The 16,724-nt window shown below is 49.1% G+C and overlaps 1 protein-coding gene across 3 annotated transcripts in view; it reads right to left on the bottom strand.

The window, feature by feature from the left end:
• Nucleotides 1-16,724, bottom strand: part of HSPA12A (heat shock protein family A (Hsp70) member 12A) — a 310,784-nt gene that overhangs the window by 197,634 nt on the left and 96,426 nt on the right. For all 3 annotated transcript variants that reach the window (XM_083149953.1, XM_083149955.1, XM_083149952.1), the window contains exon 4: nucleotides 15,786-15,972. In XM_083149953.1, coding sequence (XP_083006079.1) covers nucleotides 15,786-15,972 — 187 coding nt within the window. The remainder of the gene's footprint in view (nucleotides 1-15,785; nucleotides 15,973-16,724) is intronic.

The following is a 16,724-nucleotide window of genomic DNA, read 5'->3' as shown; positions in this document are numbered from 1 at the left end:
AAACTTTCAAATATATCAAGGGCTTTAACAAGGTACAGGTGGGAGACATTCTTCACAGGAAGAGGAGCAGCAGAACACGAGGACATGCACTGACACTAGAGGGAGGAAGGTACAGGTGGGAGACATTAGTCACAGGAAGAGGAGCAGCAGAACACGAGGACATGCACTGACACTAGAGGGAGGAAGGTACAGGTGGGAGACATTCTTCACAGGAAGAGGAGCAGCAGAACACGAGGACATGCACTGACACTAGAGGGAGGAAGGTACAGGTGGGAGACATTCTTCACAGGAAGAGGAGCAGCAGAACACAAGGACATGCACTGACACTAGAGGGAGGAAGGTACAGGTGGGAGACATTAGTCACAGGAAGAGGAACAGCAGAACACGAGGACACGCACTGACACTAGAGGGAGGAAGGTACAGGTGGGAGACATTAGTCACAGGAAGAGGAGCAGCAGAACACGAGGACATGCACTGACACTAGAGGGAGGAAGGTACAGGTGGGAGACATTAGTCACAGGAAGAGGAGCAGCAGAACACGAGGACATGCACTGACACTAGGGGGAGGAAGGTACAGGTGGGAGACATTTGTCACAGGAAGAGGAGCAGCAGAACACGAGGACATGCACTGACACTAGGGGAGGAAGGTACAGGTGGGAGACATTCTTCACAGGAAGAGGAGCAACAGAACACAAGGACATGCACTGAAACTAGAGGGAGGAAGGTACAGGTGGGAGACATTCTTCACAGGAAGAGGAGCAGCAGAACACGAGGACATGCACTGACACTAGAGGGAGGAAGGTACAGGTGGGAGACATTAGTCACAGGAAGAGGAGCAACAGAACACGAGGATATGCACTGACAGTAGGGGGAGGAAGGTACAGGTGGGAGACATTCCTAACAGGTAGAGGAGCAGCAGAACACGAGGACATGCACTGACACTAGGGGGAGGAAGGTACAGGTGGGAGACATTCTTCACAGGAAGAGGAGCAACAGAACACGAGGACATGCACTGACACTAGGGGGAGGAAGGTACAGGTGGGAGACATTAGTCACAGGAAGAGGAGCAACAGAACACGAGGACACGCACTGACACAAGAGGGAGGAAGGTACAGGTGGGAGACATTCTTCACAGGAAGAGGAGCAGCAGAACACGAGGACACGCACTGACACTAGAGGGAGGAAGGTACAGGTGGGAGACATTCTTCACAGGAAGAGGAGCAGCAGAACACGAGGACATGCACTGACACTAGAGGGAGGAAGGTACAGGTGGGAGACATTAGTCACAGGAAGAGGAGCAGCAGAACACGAGGACATGCACTGACACTAGAGGGAGGAAGGTACAGGTGGGAGACATTAGTCACAGGAAGAGGAGCAGCAGAACACGAGGACATGCACTGACACTAGGGGGAGGAAGGTACAGGTGGGAGACATTTGTCACAGGAAGAGGAGCAGCAGAACACGAGGACATGCACTGACACTAGGGGAGGAAGGTACAGGTGGGAGACATTCTTCACAGGAAGAGGAGCAACAGAACACAAGGACATGCACTGAAACTAGAGGGAGGAAGGTACAGGTGGGAGACATTCTTCACAGGAAGAGGAGCAGCAGAACACGAGGACATGCACTGACACTAGAGGGAGGAAGGTACAGGTGGGAGACATTAGTCACAGGAAGAGGAGCAACAGAACACGAGGATATGCACTGACACTAGGGGGAGGAAGGTACAGGTGGGAGACATTCCTAACAGGTAGAGGAGCAGCAGAACACGAGGACATGCACTGACACTAGGGGGAGGAAGGTACAGGTGGGAGACATTCTTCACAGGAAGAGGAGCAACAGAACACGAGGACATGCACTGACACTAGGGGGAGGAAGGTACAGGTGGGAGACATTAGTCACAGGAAGAGGAGCAACAGAACACGAGGACATGCACTGAAACTAGAGGGAGGAAGGTACAGGTGGGAGACATTCTTCACAGGAAGAGGAGCAGCAGAACACAAGGACATGCACTGACGCTGGGGGGAGGAAGGTACAGGTGGGAGACATTCTTCACAGGAAGAGGAGCAACAGAACACGAGGACATGCACTGACACTAGGGGGAGGAAGGTACAGGTGGGAGACATTAGTCACAGGAAGAGGAGCAACAGAACACGAGGACACGCACTGACACAAGAGGGAGGAAGGTACAGGTGGGAGACATTCTTCACAGGAAGAGGAGCAGCAGAACACGAGGACACGCACTGACACTAGAGGGAGGAAGGTACAGGTGGGAGACATTCTTCACAGGAAGAGGAGCAGCAGAACACGAGGACACGCACTGACACTAGAGGGAGGAAGGTACAGGTGGGAGACATTAGTCACAGGAAGAGGAGCAGCAGAACACGGGGACATGCACTGACACTAGGGGGAGGAAGGTACAGATGGGAGACATTCGTCACAGGAAGAGGAGCAGCAGAACACGAGGACATGCACTGACACTAGGGGGAGGAAGGTACAGGTAGGAGACATTAGTCACAGGAAGAGGAGCAGCAGAACACGAGGACATGCACTGACACTAGGGGGAGGAAGGTACAGGTAGGAGACATTAGTCACAGGAAGAGGAGCAGCAGAACACGAGGACATGCACTGACACTAGGGGGAGGAAGGTACAGGTGGGAGACATTCGTCACAGGAAGAGGAGCAGCAGAACACGAGGACATGCACTGACACTAGGGGGAGGAAGGTACAGGTAGGAGACATTCTTCACAGGAAGAGGAGCAGCAGAACACGAGGACATGCACTGAAACTAGAGGGAGGAAGATTCAGGGGAAATGTGAGGAAGAATTACTTCACAGAAAGAGTAGTAGATAAGTGGAATAGCCTCCCATCAGAGGTGGTAAAGGCTAAGACAGTAGAACAATTTAAACATGCTTGGGATAGGCATATGAATATCCTTACAAAGAAATAAGGATCAAAAATGGTTGAGATTTCCTAAAGGATAAAAAAAGGGGCAGACTAGATGGGCCAAATGGTTCATATCTGCCGTCAAATTCTATGTTTCTATGTTTCTATATTGTGTTCCCCATCAGCTCCCCCATCACACTGTGTGATCTTCTTTCTGTATATTTTGTTCCCCATCAGCTCCCCAGTCATATGTATGATCCCCTTGCTGTATATTGTGTTCCCCATCAGCTCCCCCATCACACTGTGTGATCCCCTTGCTGTATATTGTGTTCCCTGTCCGATCCTCTGTCCCACTGTGTGATCCCTCACTGTATATTGTGTTCCCCATCAGCTCCCCCGTCACATGTATGACCCCCTTTCTGCATATTTTGTTCCCCATCAGCTCCCCCGTCACATGTATAATCCCCTTGCTGTATATTGTGTTCCCCATCAGCTCCCCAATCACATTGTGTGAACCTCTTGCTGTATATTGTGTTCCCTGTCCGATCCTCTGTCCCACTGTGTGATCCCTCACTGTATATTGTGTTCCCCATCAGCTCCCCCGTCACATGTATGATCCCCTTGCTGTATATTGTGTTCCCCATCAGCTCCCCCATCACATGTATGATATCGTTGCTGTTTATTGTGTTCCGCATCAGCTCCAACATCACACTGTGTGATCCTCTTGCTGTATATTGTTTTCCCTGTCCGAACCTCGGTCCCACTGTGTGATCCCTCACTCTATATTGTGTTCCCCATCAGCTCCCCAGTCACATGTATGATCCCTTTTCTGTATATTTTATTCCCCATCAGCTCCCCCGTCACATGTATGATCCCCTTGCTGTATATTGTGTTCCCATCAGCTCCCCCATCACATGTATGATCCCCTTGCTGTATGTTGTTCCCCATCAGCTCCCCCATCACATATATGATCCCTTTGCTGTATATTTTGTTCCCCATCAGCTACCCCATCACATGTATGATTCCCTTGCTGTATATTGTGTTCCCCATCAGCTCCCCCTTCACACTGTGTGATCCCCTTGCCGTATATTGTGTTCCCTGTCCGATCCTCTGTCCCACTTTGTGATCCCTCACTGTATATTGTGTTCCCCATCAGCTCCCCCGTCACATGTATGATCTCCTTGCTGTATATTGTGTTCCCCATCAGCTCCCCCATCACATGTATGATCCCCTTGCTGTATATTTTGTTCCCCACCAGCTCCCCCGTCACATGTATGATCCCCTTGCTGTATATTGTGTTCCCCATCAGCTCCCCCCATCACACTGCGTGATCCTCTTGCTGTATATTGTGTTCCCTGTCCGATCCTCTGTCCCACTGTGTGATCCCTCACTGTATATTGTGTTCCCCATCAGCTCCCCCGTCACATGTATGATTCCCTTTCTGTATATTTTGTTCCCCATCAGCTCCCCGTCACATGTATGATCCTCTTGCTGTATATTGTGTTCCCTATCAGCTCCCCCGTCACATGTATGATCCCGTTCCTGTATATAGTGTTCTCCATCAGCTCCCCCATCACATGTATGATCCTCTTGCTGTATATTGTGTTCCCTGTCCAATCCTCTGTCCCACTGTGTGATCCCTCACTGTATATTGTGTTCCCCATCAGCTCCCCCATCACACTGTATGACCCCCTTTCGGTATATTTTGTTCCCCATCATCTCCCCCGTCACATGTATGATCCCCTTGCTGTTTATTGTGTTCCGCATCAGATCCCCCATTACACTGTGTGATCCTCTTGCTGTATATTGTGTTCACTGTCCGATCCTCTGTCCCACAGCGTGATCACTCACTGTATATTGTGTTCCCCATCAGCTCCCCGTCACAAGTATGATCCCCTTGCTGTATATTTTGTTCCCCATCAGCTCCCCCGTCACATGTATGATCCCCTTGCTGTTTATGGTGTTCCGCATCAGCTCCCCCATCACACTGTGTGATCCTCTTGCTGTATATTGTTTTCCCTGTCCGATCCTCGGTCCCACTGTGTGATCCCTCACTCTATATTGTGTTCCCCATCAGCTCCCCCGTCACATGTATGATCCCTTTTCTGTATATTTTATTCCCCATCAGCTCCCCCGTCACATGTATGATCCCTTTTCTGTATATTTTATTCCACATCAGCTCCCCCGTCACATGTATGATCCCCTTGCTGTATATTGTGTTCCCCATCAGCTCCCCCATCACATGTATGATCCCCTTTGCTGTATATTTTGTTCCCCATCAGCTACCCCATCACATGTATGATCCCCTTGCTGTATGTTGTGTTCCCCATCAGCTTCCCCGTCACATGTATGATTCCCTTGCTGTATATTGTGTTCCCCATCAGCTCCCCCTTCACACTGTGTGATCCCCTTGCTGTATATTGTGTTCCCTGTCCGATCCTCTGTCCCACTTTGTGATCCATCACTGTATATTGTGTTTCCCATCAGCTCCCCCGTCACATGTATGATCTCCTTGCTGTATATTGTGTTCCCCATCAGATCCCCCATCACACTGTGTGATCCTCTTGCTGTATATTGTGTTCCCCATCAGCTCCCTTGTCACATGTATGATCCCTCACTGCATATTGTGTTCCCCATCAGCTCCCCCATCACACTGTATGACCCCCTTTCGGTATATTTTGTTCCCCATCATCTCCCCCGTCACATGTATGATCCCCTTGCTGTTTATTGTGTTCCGCATCAGATCCCCCATTACACTGTGTGATCCTCTTGCTGTATATTGTGTTCCCTGTCCAATCCTCTGTCCCACTGTGTGATCCCTCACTGTATATTGTGTTCCCCATCAGCTCCCCCATCACACTGTATGACCCCCTTTCGGTATATTTTGTTCCCCATCATCTCCCACGTCACATGTATGATCCCCTTGCTGTTTATTGTGTTCCGCATCAGATCCCCCATTACACTGTGTGATCCTCTTGCTGTATATTGTGTTCACTGTCCGATCCTCTGTCCCACAGCGTGATCACTCACTGTATATTGTGTTCCCCATCAGCTCCCCGTCACAAGTATGATCCCCTTGCTGTATATTTTGTTCCCCATCAGCTCCCCCGTCACATGTATGATCCCCTTGCTGTTTATGGTGTTCCGCATCAGCTCCCCCATCACACTGTGTGATCCTCTTGCTGTATATTGTTTTCCCTGTCCGATCCTCGGTCCCACTGTGTGATCCCTCACTCTATATTGTGTTCCCCATCAGCTCCCCCGTCACATGTATGATCCCTTTTCTGTATATTTTATTCCCCATCAGCTCCCCCGTCACATGTATGATCCCCTTGCTGTATATTGTGTTCCCCATCAGCTCCCCCATCACATGTATGATCCCCTTTGCTGTATATTTTGTTCCCCATCAGCTACCCCATCACATGTATGATCCCCTTGCTGTATGTTGTGTTCCCCATCAGCTTCCCTGTCACATGTATGATTCCCTTGCTGTATATTGTGTTCCCCATCAGCTCCCCCTTCACACTGTGTGATCCCCTTGCTGTATATTGTGTTCCCTGTCCGATCCTCTGTCCCACTTTGTGATCCATCACTGTATATTGTGTTTCCCATCAGCTCCCCCGTCACATGTATGATCTCCTTGCTGTATATTGTGTTCCCCATCAGATCCCCCATCACACTCTGTGATCCTCTTGCTGTATATTGTGTTCCCCATCAGCTCCCTCGTCACATGTATGATCCCTCACTGCATATTGTGTTCCCCATCAGCTCCCCCATCACATGTATGATCCCCATGCTGTATATTTTGTTCCCCACCAGCTCCCCCGTCACATGTATGATCCCCTTGCTGTATATTGTGTTCCCCATCAGCTCCCCCATCACACTGCTTGATCCTCTTGCTGTATATTGTATTCCCTGTCCGATCCTCTGTCCCACTGTGTGATCCCTCACTGTATATTGTGTTCCCCATCAGCTCCCCCGTCACATGTATGATCCCCTTTCTGTATATTTTGTTCCCCATCAGCTCCCCCGTCACATGTATGATCCCCTTGCTGTATATTGTGTTCCCTATCAGCTCCCCCGTCACATGTATGATCCCGTTGCTGTTTATAGTGTTCTCCATCAGCTCCCCCATCACATGTATGATTCCCTTGCTGTATATTGTGATCTACATGAGCTCCCCCATCACACTGTGTGATCCTCTTGCTGTATATTGTGTTCCCTGTCCGATCCTCTGTCCCACTGTGTGATCCCTCACTGTATATTGTGTTCCCCATCAGCTCTCCCATCCGACTGTGTGATCCCCTCACTGTATATTGTGTTCCCCATCAGCACCCCATCACACTGTGTGATCCTCTTGCTGTATATCATGTTCCCCATCAGTTCCCCCGTCACATGTATGATCCCCTTGCTGTATATTGTGTTTCCCATCAGCTCCCCCATCACATTTATGATATCCTTGCAGTTTATTGTGTTCCCCATCAGCTCCCCCATCACACTGTGTGATCCTCTTGATGTATATTGTGTTCACTGTCCGATCCTCTGTCCCACTGTGTGATCCCTCACTGTATATTGTGTTCCCCATCAGCTCCCCCATCACATGTATAATCCCATTGCTGTATATTGTGTTTCCCATCAGCTCCCCCGTCACATGTATGATATCGTTGCTGTTTATTGTGTTCCGCATCAGCTCCAACATCACACTGTGTGATCCTCTTGCTGTATATTGTTTTCCCTGTCCGAACCTCGGTCCCACTGTGTGATCCCTCACTCTATATTGTGTTCCCCATCAGCTCCCCAGTCACATGTATGATCCCTTTTCTGTATATTTTATTCCCCATCAGCTCCCCCGTCACATGTATGATCCCCTTGCTGTATATTGTGTTCCCCATCAGCTCCCCCATCACATGTATGATCCCCTTGCTGTATGTTGTTCCCCATCAGCTCCCCCATCACATATATGATCCCTTTGCTGTATATTTTGTTCCCCATCAGCTACCCCATCACATGTATGATTCCCTTGCTGTATATTGTGTTCCCCATCAGCTCCCCCATCACACTGTGTGATCCTCTTGCTGTATATTGTTTTCCCTGTCCGATCCTCGGTCCCACTGTGTGATCCCTCACTCTATATTGTGTTCCCCATCAGCTCCCCCGTCACATGTATGATCCCTTTTCTGTATATTTTATTCCCCATCAGCTCCCCTGTCACATGTATGATCCCTTTTCTGTATATTTTATTCCACATCAGCTCCCCCGTCACATGTATGATCCCCTTGCTGTATATTGTGTTCCCCATCAGCTCCCCCATCACATGTATGATCCCCTTTGCTGTATATTTTGTTCCCCATCAGCTACCCCATCACATGTATGATCCCCTTGCTGTATGTTGTGTTCCCCATCAGCTTCCCCGTCACATGTATGATTCCCTTGCTGTATATTGTGTTCCCCATCAGCTCCCCCTTCACACTGTGTGATCCCCTTGCTGTATATTGTGTTCCCTGTCCGATCCTCTGTCCCACTTTGTGATCCATCACTGTATATTGTGTTTCCCATCAGCTCCCCCGTCACATGTATGATCTCCTTGCTGTATATTGTGTTCCCCATCAGATCCCCCATCACACTCTGTGATCCTCTTGCTGTATATTGTGTTCCCCATCAGCTCCCTCGTCACATGTATGATCCCTCACTGCATATTGTGTTCCCCATCAGCTCCCCCATCACATGTATGATCCCCATGCTGTATATTTTGTTCCCCACCAGCTCCCCCGTCACATGTATGATCCCCTTGCTGTATATTGTGTTCCCCATCAGCTCCCCCATCACACTGCTTGATCCTCTTGCTGTATATTGTATTCCCTGTCCGATCCTCTGTCCCACTGTGTGATCCCTCACTGTATATTGTGTTCCCCATCAGCTCCCCCGTCACATGTATGATCCCCTTTCTGTATATTTTGTTCCCCATCAGCTCCCCCGTCACATGTATGATCCCCTTGCTGTATATTGTGTTCCCTATCAGCTCCCCCGTCACATGTATGATCCCGTTGCTGTTTATAGTGTTCTCCATCAGCTCCCCCATCACATGTATGATTCCCTTGCTGTATATTGTGATCTACATGTGCTCCCCCATCACACTGTGTGATCCTCTTGCTGTATATTGTGTTCCCTGTCCGATCCTCTGTCCCACTGTGTGATCCCTCACTGTATATTGTGTTCCCCATCAGCTCTCCCATCCGACTGTGTGATCCCTTCACTGTATATTGTGTTCCCCATCAGCACCCCATCACACTGTGTGATCCTCTTGCTGTATATCATGTTCCCCATCAGTTCCCCCGTCACATGTATGATCCCCTTGCTGTATATTGTGTTTCCCATCAGCTCCCCCATCACATTTATGATATCCTTGCAGTTTATTGTGTTCCCCATCAGCTCCCCCATCACACTGTGTGATCCTCTTGATGTATATTGTGTTCACTGTCCGATCCTCTGTCCCACTGTGTGATCCCTCACTGTATATTGTGTTCCCCATCAGCTCCCCCATCACATGTATAATCCCATTGCTGTATATTGTGTTTCCCATCAGCTCCCCCGTCACATGTATGATATCGTTGCTGTTTATTGTGTTCCGCATCAGCTCCAACATCGCACTGTGTGATCCTCTTGCTGTATATTGTTTTCCCTGTCCGAACCTCGGTCCCACTGTGTGATCCCTCACTCTATATTGTGTTCCCCATCAGCTCCCCAGTCACATGTATGATCCCTTTTCTGTATATTTTATTCCCCATCAGCTCCCCCGTCACATGTATGATCCCCTTGCTGTATATTGTGTTCCCCATCAGCTCCCCCATCACATGTATGATCCCCTTGCTGTATGTTGTTCCCCATCAGCTCCCCCATCACATATATGATCCCTTTGCTGTATATTTTGTTCCCCATCAGCTACCCCATCACATGTATGATTCCCTTGCTGTATATTGTGTTCCCCATCAGCTCCCCCTTCACACTGTGTGATCCCCTTGCTGTATATTGTGTTCCCTGTCCGATCCTCTGTCCCACTTTGTGATCCCTCACTGTATATTGTGTTCCCCATCAGCTCCCCCGTCACATGTTTGATCTCCTTGCTGTATATTGTGTTCCCCATCAGCTCCCCCATCACACTGTGTGATCCTCTTGCTGTATATTGTGTTCCCCATCAGCTCCCTTGTCACATGTATGATCCCTCACTGCATATTGTTTTACCCATCAGCTCCCCCATCACATGTATGATCCCCTTGCTGTATATTTTGTTCCCCACCAGCTCCCCCGTCACATGTATGATCCCCTTGCTGTATATTGTGTTCCCCATCAGCTCCCCCCATCACACTGCGTGATCCTCTTGCTGTATATTGTGTTCCCTGTCCGATCCTCTGTCCCACTGTGTGATCCCTCACTGTATATTGTGTTCCCCATCAGCTCCCCCATCACATGTATGATTCCCTTTCTGTATATTTTGTTCCCCATCAGCTCCCCGTCACATGTATGATCCTCTTGCTGTATATTGTGTTCCCTATCAGCTCCCCCGTCACATGTATGATCCCGTTGCTGTATATAGTGTTCTCCATCAGCTCCCCCATCACATGTATGATTCCCTTGCTGTATATTGTGATCCCCATGAGCTCCCCCATCACACTGTGTGATCCTCTTGCTGTATATTGTGTTCCCTGTCCAATCCTCTGTCCCACTGTGTGATCCCTCACTGTATAATGTGTTCCCCATCAGCTCCCCCATCACACTGTATGACCCCTTTTCGGTATATTTTGTTCCCCATCATCTCCCCCGTCACATGTATGATCCCCTTGCTGTATATTGTGTTCCACATCAGCTCCCCAATCACACTGTGTGATCCTCTTGCTGTATATTGTGTTCCCTGTCCGATCCTCTGTCCCACTGGGTCATCCCTCACTGTATATTGTGTTCTCCATCAGCTCCCCCGTCACATGTATGATCCTCTTTCTGTATATTTTGTTCCCCATCAGCTCCCCTGTCACATGTATGATCCTCTTGCTGTATATTGTGTTCCCCATCAGATCCCCCATCACACTGTGTGATCCTCTTGTTGTATATTGTGTTCACTGTCCGATCCTCTGTCCCACTGTGTGATCCCTCACTGTATATCGTGTTCCCCATCAGCTCCCCCATCACATGTATGATCCCCTTGCTGTATATTGTGTTTCCCATCAGCTCCCCCGTCACATGTATGATATCCTTGCTGTTTATTGTGTTCTGCATCAGCTCCCCCATTACACTGTGTGATCCTCTTGCTGTATATTGTGTTCACTGTCCGATCCTCTGTCCCACAGCGTGATCACTCACTATATATTGTGTTCCCCATCAGCTCCCCGTCACATGTATGATCCCCTTGCTGTATATTTTGTTCCCCATCAGCTCCCCCGTCACATGTATGATCCCCTTGCTGTTTATGGTGTTCCGCATCAGCTCCCCCATCACACTGTGTGATCCTCTTGCTGTATATTGTTTTCCCTGTCCGATCCTCGGTCCCACTGTGTGATCCCTCACTCATTATTGTGTTCCCCATCAGCTCCCCCGTCACATGTATGGTCCCTTTTCTGTATATTTTATTCCCCATCAGCTCCCCCGTCACATGTATGATCCCTTTTCTGTATATTTTATTCCACATCAGCTCCCCCGTCACATGTATGATCCCCTTGCTGTATATTGTGTTCCCCATCAGCTCCCCCATCACATGTATGATCCCCTTTGCTGTATATTTTGTTCCCCATCAGCTACCCCATCACATGTATGATCCCCTTGCTGTATGTTGTGTTCCCCATCAGCTCCCCCGTCACATGTATGATTCCCTTCCTGTATATTGTGTTCCCCATCAGCTCCCCCTTCACACTGTGTGATCCCCTTGCTGTATATTGTGTTCCCTGTCCGATCCTCTGTCCCACTTTGTGATCCCTCACTGTATATTGTGTTTCCCATCAGCTCCCCCGTCACATGTATGATCTCCTTGCTGTATATTGTGTTCCCCATCAGATCCCCCATCACACTGTGTGATCCTCTTGCTGTATATTGTGTTCCCCATCAGCTCCCTCGTCACATGTATGATCCCTCACTGCATATTGTGTTCCCCATCAGCTCCCCCATCACATGTATGATCCCCTTGCTGTATATTTTGTTCCCCACCAGCTCCCCCGTCACATGTATGATCCCCTTGCTGTATATTGTGTTCCCCATCAGCTCCCCCATCACACTGCTTGATCCTCTTGCTGTATATTGTATTCCCTGTCCGATCCTCTGTCCCACTGTGTGATCCCTCACTGTATATTGTGTTCCCCATCAGCTCCCCCGTCACATGTATGATCCCCTTTCTGTATATTTTGTTCCCCATCAGCTCCCCCGTCACATGTATGATCCCCTTGCTGTATATTGTGTTCCCTATCAGCTCCCCCGTCACATGTATGATCCCGTTGCTGTTTATAGTGTTCTCCATCAGCTCCCCCATCACATGTATGATTCCCTTGCTGTATATTGTGATCTACATGAGCTCCCCCATCACACTGTGTGATCCTCTTGCTGTATATTGTGTTCCCTGTCCGATCCTCTGTCCCACTGTGTGATCCCTCACTGTATATTGTGTTCCCCATCAGCTCTCCCATCAGACTGTGTGATCCCCTCACTGTATATTGTGTTCCCCATCAGCACCCCATCACACTGTGTGATCCTCTTGCTGTATATCATGTTCCCCATCAGTTCCCCCGTCACATGTATGATCCCCTTGCTCTATATTGTGTTTCCCATCAGCTCCCCCATCACATTTATGATATCCTTGCAGTTTATTGTGTTACGCATCAGCTCCCCCATCACACTGTGTGATCCTCTTGCTGTATATTGTGTTCCCTGTCCGATCCCCCATCACACTGTGTGATCCCTCACTCTATTTTGTGTTACCCATCAGCTCCCCCGTCACATGTATGATCCCCTTGCTGTATATTGTGTTCCCCATCAGCTCCCCCATCACATGTATGATCCCCTTGCTGTATGTTCTGTTCCCCATCAGCTCCCCCGTCACATGTATGATCCCTTTGCTGTATATTTTGTTCCCCATCAGCTACCCCATCACATGTATGATCCCCTTGATGTATGTTGTGTTCCCCATCAGCTCCCCCGTCACATGTATGATTCCCTTGCTGTATATTGTGTTCCCCATCAGCTCCCCCATCACACTGTGTGATCCTCTTGATGTATATTGTGTTCACTGTCCGATCCTCTGTCCCACTGTGTGATCCCTCACTGTATATCGTGTTCCCCATCAGCTCCCCCGTCACATGTACGATCCCCTTTCTGTATATTTTGTTCCCCATCAGCTCCCCCGTCACATGTATGATCCCCTTACTGTATATTGTGTTCCCCATCAGCTCCCCTGTCACATGTATGATCCCTTTGCTGTATATAGTGTTCCTCATCAGCTCCCCCATCACATGTATGATCCCCTTGCTGTATATTGTGATATCCATGAGCTTCCCTATCACACTGTGTGATCCCCTTGCTGTATATTGTGTTTCCTGTCCGATCCTCTGTCCCACTATGTGATCCCTCACTGTATATTGTGTTCCCCATCAGCTCCCCCGTCAAATGTACGATCCCCTTGCTGTATATTGTGTTCCCCATCAGCTCCCCCGTCACATGTATGATCCCGTTGCTGTATATAGTGTTCCCCATCAGCTCCCCAATCACACTGTGTGATCCTCTTGCTGTATATTGTGTTCCCTGTCCGATCCTCTGTCCCACTGTGTGATCCCTCACTGTATATTGTGTTCCATATCAGCTCCCCCATCACACTGTGTGACCCCCTCACTGTATATTGTGTTCCCCATCAGCTCTCCTATCAGACTGTGTGATCCCCTCACTGTATATTGTGTTCCCCATCAGCTCCCCCGTCACATGTATGATCCACTTGCTGTATATTGTTTCCCCATCAGCTTCCCCGTCACATGTATGATCCCGTTGCTGTATATAGTGTTCCCCATCAGCTTCCCCATCAAATGTATGATCCCCTTGCTGTATATTGTGATCCCCATGAGCTCCCCCATCACATGTATGATCCCGTTGCTGTATATAGTGTTCCCCATCAGCTCCCCCATCACACTGTGTGATCCTCTTGCTGTATATTGTGTTCCCTGTCCGATCCTCTGTCCCACTGTGTGATCCCTCACTGTATATTGTGTTCCCCATCAGCTCCCCCATCAGCTCCCCCATCACACTGTGTGATTCCCTCACTGTATATTGTGTTCCCCATCAGCTCTCCCATCAGACTGTGTGATCCCCACACTGTATATTGTGTTCCCCATCAGCTCCCCCGTCACATGTGTGATCTCCTTGCTGTATATTGTGTTCCCCATCAGCTCCCCCACCACACTGTGTGATCCTCTTGCTGTATATTGTGTTCCCTGTCCGATCCTCTGTCCCACTGTGTGATCCCTCACTGTATATTGTGTTCCCCATCAGCTCCCCCATCACACTGTATGATCCCCTCACTGTATATTGTGTTCACTATCAGCTCTCCCATCAGACTGTGTGATCCCCACACTGTATATTGTGTTCCCCATCAGCTCCCCCGTCACATGTATGATCTCCTTGCTGTACATTGTATTCCCCATCAGCTCCCCCACCACACTGTGTGATCCTCTTGCTGTATATTGTGTTCCCCATCAGCTCCCCCATCACACTGTATGATCCCCTCACTGTATCTTGTGTTCCCCATCAGCTTTCCCATCAGACTGTGTGATCCCCTTACTCTACATTGTGTTCCCCATCAGCTCCCCTGTTACACTGTGTGATCCCCTCGCTGTACATTGTGTTGCCAATCAGATCCCCTGTTACACTGTGTGATCCCCTCGCTGTACATTGTGTTCCCCATCAGCTCCCCTGTTACACTGTGTGATCCCCTCGCTGTACATTGTGTTTCCTTTATTACTCCCTGTTACACTGTGTGATCCCCTCGCTGTACATTGTGTTCCCCATCAGATCCCCTGTTACACTGTATGATACCCTCGCTGTACATTGTGTTCCCCATCAGCTCCCCTGTTACACTGTGTGATCCCCTCGCTGTACATTGTGTTCCCCATCAGCTCCCCTGTTACACTGTGTGATCCCCTCGCTGTATATTATGTTCCCCATCAGCTCCCCTGTTACACTGTGTGATCCCCTCGCTGTACATTGTGTTCCCCATCAGATCTCCTGTTACACTGTGTGATCCCCTCGCTGTACATTGTGTTCCCCATCAGCTCCCCTGTTACACTGTGTGATCCCCTCGCTGTACATTGTGTTCACCATCAGCTCCCCTGTTACACTGTATGATACCCTCGCTGTATATTGTGTTCCCCATCAGCTCCCCTATCACACTGTGTAATCCCCTCACTGTATCTTGTGTTCTTCATCAGCTCTCCCATCAGACTGTGTGATCCCCTCACTGTATATTGTGTTCCCCATCAGCTCCCCATCACACTGTGTGATACTCTTGCTGTATATTGTGTTCCCCATCAGCTCCCCTGTTACACTGTGTGATCCCCTCGCTGTACATTGTGTTCCCCATCAGCTCCCTGTTACACTGTGTGATCCCCTCGCTGTACATTGTGTTCCCCATCAGCTCCCCTGTTACACTGTGTGATCCCCTCGCTGTACATTGTGTTCCCCATCAGCTCCCCTGTTACACTGTGTGATCCCCTCGCTGTACATTGTGTTCCCCATCAGCTCCCCTGTTACACTGTGTGATCCCCTCGCTGTACATTGTGTTTACTTTATTACTCCCTGTCTTTGGTCCGTCATTTAACTGAACCCGTTATAACCAGTGTATAATCAGGGTAACATATTGGGGCGTTATGGGGAGCACTTACTGTACTGCTGTGCAGCTTCATCTTAAATTTCTCAAAGTACAGCCAGTGTTTGGACTCGCTGGGGTCAAGGTCATGGTAGAAATCCCGTGCAGCAAATCCAAAACTGTGGAACTTTCGGTCTGGCATCAGAAGCATTGTAGTTGGAGTCTTCTGATTGGAAACTCCTGGATCTCCCCCTTCCCATCGTCTACAGAACAAAAACAAAATTATGTTTTTAAGTCCAAACATTATCAAATCAGACCTGATCACAGGGCAAATTTGTTATCAAAATGGGCAAAACCATGCTACACTGCAGGGGGCAGATGTAACATGTACAGAGAGTAAAGCTGGGTACACATACAGTATATACAATTGTCGGGCCGTTCTTCCGTTCTGGGTCGGACGGCCGTTCAACTGTATATGTGTGTACGCTGTCCCGTACGAGTGATAAACGGCAAAAAACTGTCTTGACCGTCCATAATCGGTCGGTCGACGGTTCTTTGCTGTTTAATTTTCATCCGACAGGACGGCCTCATATTGGTACAAAAGTGCAGTGTGTACGCATGTTCGACCGATATGCTGCCGTCCTTGCGACTATACTGCCAAAGCTGGAACGCCCATGTGGGCGTTCCAGCTTTGACTAAAAAAAAAAATGGCGTGGGGCCCCCCCCACAGCCGTGACCAGCACCAGGCTGAAAGAGCTGGGGCTGGTATTAAAAAATCAGGAAACCCGACAAATAGGGCTTCGCTGATTTTTAAAACCAGCCCCAGGCTCCAGGTCCGGGGCTGGTTCCCAAAATACGGGGGACAAAATGACCAGGGGTCTCCCGTATTTTAAGAACCAGCCCCAAGCCAAACCAGCCAGCAGGTTAATGCCACAGCCGGGGGACACTTATTATATAAAGTCCCGCGGCCAAAGCATTCAGCCCTCTGACCAGTCAGCCTGCGATCACATGCGAT

The sequence above is a fragment of the Crinia signifera genome, chromosome 6, assembly GCF_055691185.1.
Source record: "Crinia signifera chromosome 6, ASM5569118v1, whole genome shotgun sequence".
Taxonomy (NCBI): Eukaryota; Metazoa; Chordata; class Amphibia; order Anura; family Myobatrachidae; genus Crinia; species Crinia signifera.
The sequence above is the reverse complement of the archived record's forward strand: the minus strand, read 5'-3'. Positions and strand labels throughout refer to the sequence as shown.